The sequence below is a fragment of the Salvia hispanica genome, chromosome 3 (assembly GCF_029641045.1).
Source record: "Salvia hispanica isolate PSC_SH4W2 chromosome 3, Shi_PSC_v1, whole genome shotgun sequence".
Lineage (NCBI taxonomy): Eukaryota > Viridiplantae > Streptophyta > Magnoliopsida > Lamiales > Lamiaceae > Salvia > Salvia hispanica.
This window is the reverse complement of record NC_142694.1, coordinates 17,573,526-17,584,749: the sequence shown is the minus strand read 5'-3', so window position 1 is coordinate 17,584,749 and position 11,224 is coordinate 17,573,526. Positions and strand designations below refer to the sequence as shown.

Here is an 11,224-nt window from a genome sequence, read left to right as displayed (position 1 = left end):
ATTGACCAAGAATATAATCTTCCATCAATTGATCACAATCAATTATAATCAAATCATAATAATATGTACGAAAGTTTCTTTCCTTAATTGCCAAAGAATGAAATATTCATTCCATGTAATCAATCGACACATATATATAAATCCAATTAATTCCTTATAATTGGAGAAATAATATCTAATATGATTATTTAATTAATTGATAAGTGACCAATAATTAATTGATAGTCAATTAATTAGGGTAAAATGTGTCTTATTCGAAATATATGTGTTATACTAAAATCCAATTCTATTTAGGATTCTATTGCATGTCACACATGTGAGACATAAAATTTACACAGTATACCGAAATGCGGTACGGTAAATACCTAAAATACGGTATGGTAACGGTATCAAAAACTGTCATACCGAATTTTCAGTATACCGAACTCCGGTATACCGAAAAATTCGGTACGGTATCGGTATGCTGTTTTGTCATACCGTAACTTTCGGTATGGTATACGGTATGACACTCAAAGTACGGTATACCGTACCGAACCACCCCTACCCCTAGTCTCGTATCTACTAATAATATTTAAATTATTTTTTCTCTTTGTCAAAATTTTACTAGTTTTACGTTAAAATGATGATTGGTATCAGATGGATGGATGGATGGATGGAGTATCATTTTAATTCATAAATTTAAACTTATATCTATACACTATACTCCCACCATCTCTACTGATAGTCCCATTTATGGAAAATAAGTGTAATTGGTATAGCATAAGAGAGAAAAAAGAAAAAAGAAAAAATGGTGTAAAAATTTGCGTTACATAAAAATGTAATTAATTTTGATGGGCATACCGAAAGGAAAAATAAAATTATTTTTGAACGGAAGAAATATTATGTAATTACCAGATAATTGAAACTTGTGGCCAACAACGTAGCCACAAAGACCTTCGAATGGTTGTATGGGCCGGGCGTGTGTGCAATGTCATATTTGTCCAAATTTAACATAAATTAATACTCCCTCCGTCCCGCTTTAGCAGTCCCATTGACTTTTCTGCCATCTTTTTATAAAAATGATAAAAAATAATTAAAGAGGAAAAAAGGTAAATTAAGAGAGAGAATAATATAGAGAAGAGTCTTATCTACATTATTGTTTCTCTTACTTTACCATTTCTTCACTTTAACTATTTTTTATTATTTTTACAAAAAGAGGGCAGAAAAGTCAATGGAACTGCTAAAGCAGGACGGAGGGAGTAGTATGCATTGCCTCGATCAATAATCCAAATCATCCAAAAATACAATTTATAACAAAATGTACTGTCAGTACTGAGCATAGCCCCTATCAATATTATTTTCTATGTTCGCCCAGCATATGATGGCATCAATGCCTCACTTTTGTCCAATGACTCTAGTGACCTGGAATCCGGATGTGTTGTGCTATGTCCTTAAGAATCTAAGATCCCTAGAATCTATCCTCGATTCCATCTTTGTAGTCCCTCCGTTCTAAGGAAGATGACTCCTTCCTTGGGCGACATGGGATTTTATGAAAATTAGTTTTGTATGTTGAGCTGAGAAAATAAAGTAAGAGAGAGAGAATAAGAGCATCCACAACGCGGCTCGTCGCCATCTCGATCTCGTCCCGCCGAGACAAGACGGCGACGAGACCGCGTTGCGAACTCCATCTCGTCGTGCGTCTCGCGCAGAAGGGCATCGAGACGAGCTGTCTCGCCATGCGCCAGCGCCACGTGGCGCGCGCTGGCGCTAGGCGTGACGCCCACTCGCCGGCCCGCGAGTGGGCGTCGTTTTTATGACGTCATAATTTTTTTAAAAAAAAAAATCAATTTTTTAAAATAAAAAATAAAAAAATAAAAAAATGTTAAATGGTAATATGACCATTCAACGGTCAATTTTTTTTTCTTTTTTTTTCTATAAATACTCCCTTATTATTTCATTCTCCATTCTACACACAAACACTTATCTATTCTTCTCTCAAATCTCATCTCTTTTTTCTCTCTAATTTTTGAAAAAATGTCCGGTGACGGAAACTCCGGCGGCTCCGGCGGGTTCGACTTGAACGCGTTTGGCGATTGGGGGGAAGGGGGCATGTACAATGTTTTGGGTGCTACCGGTTCCGGTTCGTTGCCGGGCACCCAAGGCTCGACGCCGGCGGCGGCGTACCAAACACCACATTTTTTTAGGATTTTAATTATGTATTTTTTTATTATTTTTTTAGGATTTTAAATTGTAATTTTATTTTATTTAATGAAGTGTGTTTTTATTAATTGAATTTGTTAGAAAGAAAAATAAAAAATAAAATTGAGATGAATAATTAAGGGATGAGATGGTTAAGAGATGGAGGGATGCCTGTGTTGTCTCTTAGTTAAGAGATGGGGTGAAAAGTACAGTAGGGCTCATGAATAGTTAAGGGATGAGATGGTTAAGAGATAGATAAGATATAGGGATGTGGATGGCCTAAAGTAAAAATAAATGTGTTTTTATTTTTAGTACTCCATCCGTCCCACAAAGATTGTCCTATTTTTCCATTTCGGTCCGTCCCACAAAGTTTGTCCCATTTCACTTTTTACCATTTTTGGTAGTGGACCCCATATTCTACTAACTCATTCCTACTCACATTTTATTATAAAACTAATATATAAAAGTAGGACTCACATTCCACTAACTTTTTCAACTCACTTTTTATTACATTTCTTAAAACCCGTGTCCGGTCAAAATGGGACAATCTTTGTGGGACGGAGGGAGTATTAAGTTATCTTGATTATGACAAACTAAAAATGAAATGAGTATCTTTAGATTTAAGTTTAACATATGAAGTATTTAATGTGTGAGGTCATTAATCATTTTAATATAGAGAAAAAAGCAATACTTAATTTCCCTTGTCAACAATAAGAGCGACTAGTGTGATAGTGTCCTTTAGAAATTAGAACTATAGGTCATACAAATGCAGACGCAATATATGAATCCAAGTCATCATTATTCATTAATTTGTCACTACTTTACTTTTCTCCGACATAAAATTTTCTCTTTTAGTGGGTGATATTTCTAACACGTTTTCCCTTCACAAGATATAGAAGGGACTAGGCCACTTGTGAGATACATATTGTTTATCCTCAAATTTTATTTAAAGACGAAAATGCATGCACAGAAGCACTGTAACTGAAAAATTCATTTGATTAATTAGTTAGATTGACAACATTTAACTATATAAATTCATTATATCTAGCGCGTGGCAGTTGAAACAATCTTTTCATGATCTCTTACTTTATAGTAAACTCTTTAAAAACTAAACATAAAATACCAATTATCTCAAGGGAGTTTGGAGCTGTTCAGGGTATTAATTAATGCTATAAGACAAACTTGTGTGTTTGTGATGCAGGGACAAAAAATAAACATGTTTTGTCAGAATCATTCATACAAAAATCTCTACAGAAATTAGGGCCCATTTATCACCACTTGTTATGAATCAAGAAAATGAACAAATTGGAAACCTCTCAAGTATTTGAAGAGCCTCTTTCATTTGAGGTCTCTTTTGTGGCATAGGAGAAATGCAACTATACCCTAATCTTAGCAACACCAACAATGCATCCTCCTTCCCTTCCAGCTCAGCCCGGATCGCCACGTCAGCGGCCCTCAAAATTTTCCCCTTGTCGTCGTCCGCTGACGTGGAGGACAAGATGGCCAATCCGGGTCCCGTCTCATCGGATACGACGACTTTCCCGGTCAACAACTCTAGCAACACCACGCCGAACGAGAACACGTCCCACTTCGGATGCGGCTTGATGCTCCGTAGGGACTCGGGCGCGTGGTAGGGCGAAAGTCCTATCGCGCTTGAGCTGGGACTGGGCGTGGCCAGTTCTTGGAAGCTCTCGCGCGAGGCGGTCGACCTCTTGCTCCCAAAATTCCGGGCCGACCCGCCGGCCCTCGAGCCGGCGTTGTCACCCGTGAGAAGCCTCTCGAGGCCCATGTCTCCGATCTTGGGCTCCATGTCTGGGCCCAGTAGAATGTTGCTGGGCTTTAGATTTCCGTGTACGTGCTTCTTCTCGTGGATGTAGGATAGCCCACGTGCCACGCCTTTTGCTATCCTGAGCCGCATTTCCCATGGTAGAGGACAAGGCGAGCATCCAGCTTTTTCTGAAAGTCCACACACACAACCAAAAAGCGCATGTTAGCAACGAAAAGGGCTTGTCACTTTCCATTGGAGATGACATGACAACACATTAATATTAATACCCAATGCACATACATAGTTACCGTGCTCACTATTGCAATTATTCAATTCAGAAGAAAAAGTTGGTCACAGTTATAACTTATAGCTGCTCCACCGTTTAAACTCCCAGTCTTCCACCAGCGTATGTTAGCAGAGATTTTGACTTTCCACCAAGAGAAAAATGAATGAATTCGCACGCTACGTTACAACATTTATTAAGTCCTATTGGCATCCACTGTCAGATCCATTATTTCAATAATTTGTCATAAAAATTGAAATTATTATGATATCCTGATCGATAACAATCAATCCCAATGAGAAATTGCAAAACTATACAAAAACATAAAAAGTTAAAATTGACACTAAATAAAAAATGGGATGGAATCTATCCGACTATGAAAGAAATGGGACAAATCAAGAACATCGGGACCGTTATATCTAATGATGATAAATGGAATCAATCCAAATAAAAGAATCAATCCAAATAATAGAATCTTGATTGTGACAATGCATATGCTATAATAAGAAAAAAATGATGTATTTTTACCTAAGTGTAAAATTAAGGGTGACTTACTGTAACGGGCATTGGCGAGGCTACCATTAGGCAGGAAATCATAGATCACAAGCTTCTCGTCGGGGCCCCAATAGAAGCCCCGGATCCGGACCAAATTCGGGTGCACCAATTTAGCAATCACCCGAATTTGAGTCTCGAAATCCTTAAACCGCTCGACGCCGTTTTCGCCCACGCGCCTGACAGCGAGTGTGGTGCCGTCCTCGAGCACGGCCTTGTACATGATACTTGAGCCCGACGCGCCGAGGATGTACGCCGACGCCTTCAGCAGCGTCTCCACCTCGAGCTCCTTCTCGCCGTCCACTGTCACCAACGCCCCGATGTCCTCATTGTTGTTGTTTTTTTCTTCCAATTGTTTCCCTGACTCTGTGGAGTTCGAGGTTGATTCACTGTCATCATCATCGGCATCGGCATTGTTGTGGTGACGTGGCTTTTTAGAGAAAGTCCACTTTCTGAGACAGCTGCGTTTTGCTGAGGTGGACTCCGATGACGCCCAGTCGAACTCATTTGCCGTTTCTTCTGGTTTGGTTGTGTGTTTGGCAAATTTTTTTCTTTTGAAGATGTAAAGGAAGATTATTGCGAGGATTGCGATTCCGGCGATGTCTCCGATGACTATTGCGAGGATCGTTCTGGTCGTGAGACCGGAACGATCCTCGTGAGAGGGGTCTCCCGTTGATGGATTGGATGCTATTGTTTTCGGAATGGCAGCGATTGCCGGAGGAGAATTGGAAGGTGGGACTCCCTCTCCGGCGGGAGTAGGAGACGGAGACGGAGCAGGACACGTGTTTTGCAGTGGCTGGCCGCATAAGTTAGGATTGCCGGAGAGTGAATCTGTGGATTGGTGGGAGAATAGATCAGACGCCGGAATCGGACCGGATAAGTTGTTGTGTGAGAGATCCACCGTCGCATTTGCCGGAATTAGGGAGGCGAATTGCGGCGGGATTTCGCCGGAGAGTCTGTTGTAGGAAACGTTGAAGTAGGAAAGATGGCTGCCGCCGAAATCCGGCGGTAGAGTTCCGTTGATCAAGTTGGAAGACAGATCCAACACTTGAATTGAATCGAATTTCGCCGGAATCGGGCCGAAGAAGTAGTTATTTTGCAAGAAAACAGCTGTCAAATTCGGAGGAGCCGTTAGATTTAACGGCAGGCTCCCTACGAGAGCGTTGTCGGAAAGGTTCAGAAGCCGGAGATTCTGAAGCTTCCCGACGAGCTCCGGGAGGGTGCCGGAGAGCAGATTGTTGGACAAATCAAAGAACTGAAGCTCGGCGGCGGAAAACAGAGTGGAAGGGATGGATCCATTGATGGAATTGTTGGAGAGATTGAGATTTTGGAGGTGTTGGATCATTCCAATTGTGGAAGGGAGGGAGCCGCGGAGGCCTGAATCCGGGAGGGAGAGGCCCGTGACCCGGAAATAGGCCTCCCCGGATCCCGGAGCGCCGCAGGAGACGCCGTTCCACGAGCACGGCGTCTCGTCGTCGGCGCTCCAGCCTTGCAGCGCGAGGAATGGATCGGCGGTGATGCTGTATTTGAAGGATAGAAGGAGGACGCCGTCGGTGTTGAGCCCGAAAGATCCGGCCCGAATAAGGAGGGCCAATGCGAGAGCCCATACATTGAGCAGATCGAGGTTTCGGGCCCTCATTGTGTTTGGGAGCGATCACACATGTTGTGTATTAGTGTATTAAGAAATGGAGAAGTAAGTGAGATTTAAGAGGGCACAAGGGACCATGTGGTACGTGGAGGAAAAACAATAAAGAATCACAAGGAGGGGGACAATAATGGTTCACCAAAACTTGCTAACTGAAAACCAAAATACTCTGTAATGAGCCATTTATGATTGCACAAATTAATGAGGGGAAAGTACTACATACAATCATGCTGTCTCCTTTGTGAATTGACATTCAGGTTGTTTTATTTAAGTACAATTGTGGAGATATTATATAGGCGAAATGGTCTATTTGGTGGTGAAATTAGAAATGTTAGATATTGAGTGTTTATGGCATTTACAACACAAGCAGATGAGAATTTAATTAGATTATAATAAATATATCAAATAATAATAAATACTAGAAAATAAAAAGGTGGGCACATGAATTGTCAAGGAAAGAGGTTTTTGCTTTTAAAGTACGGAATAAGGTAAACAATGGTGTGAGACACATGAACAATGTAGTGGATGAATGGATTTTAGTGATGAATTGCGGATATGAATTTAGATATAGGTTGAAAGAGAATAAAGTAAGTAATAAAAAGAAAGATAGAGAATAAAATTTTTGCCTAAAATTGAAATGATATAACTACAATGGGATGATCCAGAAAAGGAAACGACTAAATTATCACGGGATGAATTGAATACATATTATTTTATTTTTAGAAATAAAATGCCCACAAAAAATTTTCAAATCCATGTTTAAAGAACAATATGTAGTACTATTATTTTATATTACACCTCATACATATATAGAAATACCAGCATTTGTCGGAAAAATTCTAAAAAGGTAAATGATGGGTACTAAATGAAAATTGTGTAGTGAAATATTTTTTTAATAAACACTACAAACAAATGGATGGGTCAAAATTAACCATTTACTTTATTATACGCATAGGTAAAACCATTTTTGCTGAATTCATTTACATTAGACATAAAAGTTTAAGAAATACTCCCTCTATCCCATTAAAAATGCAACGTTTTTCTTTTTTGGTTGTCCCATTAAAAATGAAACGTTTCTTTAAATGGAAACAACTCTATCTCTACTTTTTCATTTCTCTTACTTTACCCTCTCTTCATTAACTCACAAAACAACACTACATAAAATCCCGTGTTGATTCTCAAATGTTACATTTTAAGTGAGACGGAGGGAGTATTATAAAAAAAGTGAATGAAAAGAATAAGTGAAATGTTAGTCCTATTATATATTAATTTTATAAATATGTAAAATATTAGATCTATATTTATCAAAAATATTAAAAATTAAAATAAGACATTTAATAGACCGCATCCCAAAATGGAAATACAAATACTTGAATAGGGGATCGGTGGATACTATTTAAAAAAAAAAAAAAAATAGTTGACCGAATAAAAAGGGTAGTTGGATTAATAACTTTTGCATACTATTATTAAAATGGGATATTATAATAATGGTGGGAAGTAAAAGAGGCCTATACTATGCTATGCCTATGCTATTATTTAGATCTTAGCTTGGTCCAGCACATAGCCTATACATGATTGACGAGCAATAATAATGAGCCCATCTACGTCTTATGTTTGTATAACATGCAACCTTAACTATAGGCATTATGCTATAACAAGTATAGACCTAAAAATTTTCTCAAAAAAACAAAAAAATTAACATATATCATTAATTTTTAGTTGTTTTTAGTTAAACGAATTTTGACTTGTTTGACTTTGAACAGAGAACAATATACCTTGAAATAGGGGTGTCGAAACGGGTACCCGTGGGTATCCAAATCCGATTTTGCGAGTACCTGTACCCAAAAACTTCAATATTATACTACCCAATCCCGACCCGTATAATTAAACGGGTAATCCCATACCCGCAGCGGGTATCCCAAACTCGCAGTTGCGGGTACGCAAACCCGCAGGCATAATTTGAATTGTGTATCATATTATTCAATGGTATTATGCTTTTAGATTTCGATAATCATCAATGCTAGTCATCTAATACAATAATTTTATGTACATGTTTGAAATTATACAATGAATTTTGGGATTGTTGCTAGTTGCTACACTATGATTTTAAATTTGTATTTTTTTTACTTTGTTGTATTTGCATAATTTCCAACTATTAACTATGCACAAATATGGTGATTTCTCATCTCTTAAATATAATATGACTACGTATGAAATATAATATAAATCCAAATTTCAAATAAGCAAATACTATGATAGAAACATCAAGCATGTCTAAAATTAAATAACCATTCAAAAATTTAATATAAAATAAAAAATAATTCACTTTCATCAAAAGTCTAAATATATATAACCTCAACTAAAAGTCTAAATATTTTAAATCTCTATTCTAAAGACACAAAACTAATAAAGGTTTCACTTTCATCAATCTTGCAATCATTCATTTGGCAATCATTCATTTGGCAGCGGATAAATAATTGCAAATAAAGTGTATAATCGAGGAGTATATATAGATTTGAGACTAATTAACTAAAATAAAATATTTAAAAGTCCTAACCCTAAAAATAACGGGTATTATTGGGTTTAACGGGTATACCTGCGCGAGTAGCTGGTATACCCATACCCGCCAAAATTTAAAACAAACTACCCGATCCCGCCCCGTTTTCCATTGTCGTCGGGTAACGGGTACCCGCTACCCGGCGGGTGGCGTGTCGGGTTGAGGGTTTCCCGATACCCGCTACCCATTTAGACACCCCTACCTTGAAATATGGTAAACACTAATCACTACTTTAAGTGAAGGAAGAAACCCATCTAATGATTGATCCAAGTCTGAAAAGTACATTTGGATAAATGGCATTTTCTTTTAGTATCAAAGCATATAACTCAAAAAATACTTTTGGTAAAGCAAGCACATCTTGATAGGAAAAAGTTGGAAGAATCTAACATGGAAACTTATCTTGGGACAGCAATGCCAAATTGCCAATTCTCATTATCAACAATGCCTACATGACTTCTAATTCTTCATTCATTACCAAATTTTCAAATTAAAGAAAATAACTTTTGAGGACCAAGCCAATGACACAAAAATAGTAGTATTAAATTAAGAGTAATACTATAAAAGTTAAATTTGAAATAGTTTAAGAGAGAAAGTGCATCAATCCAATATAGATACTCAGAAATATTTTCATGGTCAACTTAAAAGGATAAATCGGAGTATCACGTGTGTAGGGATCAGACCAGTCCAGATTCACTAATTACCAAGACCTCTTTGTTCTTGTACAAGAGAGCTCAGCCAAACTCTCACCCACGCGGCTGATTTACACTAATACAAAGGTGTAAACGTACAAGAGATACAAGTAAGAGAACCCTAACTATTACAAGCCTCTTGACTGAAACCCTAGTTTGGTTCACCCACTTGATTTGTATCCTGCACACTCAAGAAACCAGTTAGTAACTTCACACAAGATCCTCTCGGATCAGATATAAGAAACTAACACAAAGAATAGAAGCAAATCAGAATAGATCACAAGATATGGCTCATAACCCGCCACATAGCCCAGATCTATTCAACTAGAACCGAATCCAAAGGAGCACCGATGAATTGACTGCAGTCTACCCTCGCACCGTCAATGCCTTCACCACACAGCCCCTTCACACCGGATTAGCTCACCGAACACAACTCAGAACAGAAACCCTAATTCTCACAACACTAAGCAACCGAAGCAGTTGCCTTCTTAACAACTCACACACGATTATTCACACAAGAACATTGAAGAATCTCAAGGAATCGATCGAGAAGGCCATCGGAGAAGAAGAGAGAAATCAAAGAATCACCGAGAGTAGAGCGAGAAAGAGTAGAGTGCAGAATGGAATGAGAGAGGTGCATCTCTACTCACTTAACACACACAAACACACAAACCCTTGATCCAACGGCTGAGGAGCATAATCCAAGTGAAGGGGGCACGTGGCAGGAATCCAGAGGCGATGATTTAGCAGCTGGGCTTCTGGGCTAGGTCCAGTAAGGATAAAAGCCCAGACACAAATTAAATCAAGCCCAAACAATAGTCCATACATCCAACAATGTGAAAATTGCAACATGCGTATATTCATTTTAATTCATTGATTAGTTAAACATGTTGTTGATCAAAATCAACGGAGAAGAAAAGGTTGTAAAGTTAGATATCAACTATAAAGGACAGCAAAAGTTTGAATAAGAAGAAAAAGGTATTCGTGGAAGAAGTTGAGCCATAAATGAAAATAGTAACTTGCAAGTTATTAAGGCTTTGCTCGATAAAAAGGCGTTCGGAGCTTGATTCGATTAGTAAATGAGCCGAGCTCGAGTCTGATTTGGAGCTCGATAATTGTATCGAGGAAACCTTGAGTTTGAAGGTGCTCTGTTATTTGGGATTGAGAGGTTGTTCATGAATATTTAATCGAACAAGTATTGCCTTCAATTGAATCTTAAATCGAGCTCAAAATTCAGATAGTTGAATGAGCTAAACTCTAGTTGGACAGTATTCTACACACTTTAAGGCCCAAAGTATCTGAAATTGAAATTGACATAGGCTGTGTTTCTACAATTTAAATATTGATCTGGCCCTTTAAGGCCCACCATCATGATTATTTATTTTCCTCAAAACAAAAAATCGGCCCACTAATTTAATTCCATACCAAATTCATACACCGATGTGTAGAAAACTAGTAAATCGTATAACAAAATTGTGATATTTAAATTAACATGCAAAAAATAAAAATCAAAGAACTCGAATAATATGTTGGCATTAATAAAAAAACTATT

At 38.0% G+C, this 11,224-nt stretch overlaps 1 protein-coding gene across 1 annotated transcript; it reads right to left on the bottom strand.

The window, feature by feature from the left end:
* Positions 1-3,384: 3,384 nt before the first annotated feature.
* LOC125214085 (putative LRR receptor-like serine/threonine-protein kinase At4g37250) lies at positions 3,385-6,647 on the bottom strand. The gene is made up of 2 exons (XM_048114962.2): positions 4,785-6,647; positions 3,385-4,134 (listed from the first exon to the last, which is right to left on the bottom strand). Exons 1-2 carry the CDS (start codon positions 6,418-6,420, stop codon positions 3,467-3,469), a joined length of 2,304 nt encoding a protein of 767 aa, XP_047970919.1. The 5' UTR covers positions 6,421-6,647; the 3' UTR covers positions 3,385-3,466.
* Between the last annotated feature and the right edge of the window lie 4,577 nt (positions 6,648-11,224).

What these genes read in the sequence shown, in the direction of transcription:
- LOC125214085 (XM_048114962.2), bottom strand. Translation starts at nt 6,420, where the DNA reads ATGAGGGCCCGAAACCTCGATCTGCTCAATGTATGGGCTCTCGCATTG. An exon ending in CCTCGCCAATGCCCGTTACA is followed by an intron (nt 4,135 to 4,784) that starts GTAAGTCACCCT and finishes GTGGACTTTCAG; the next exon opens with AAAAAGCTGGATGCTCGCCT.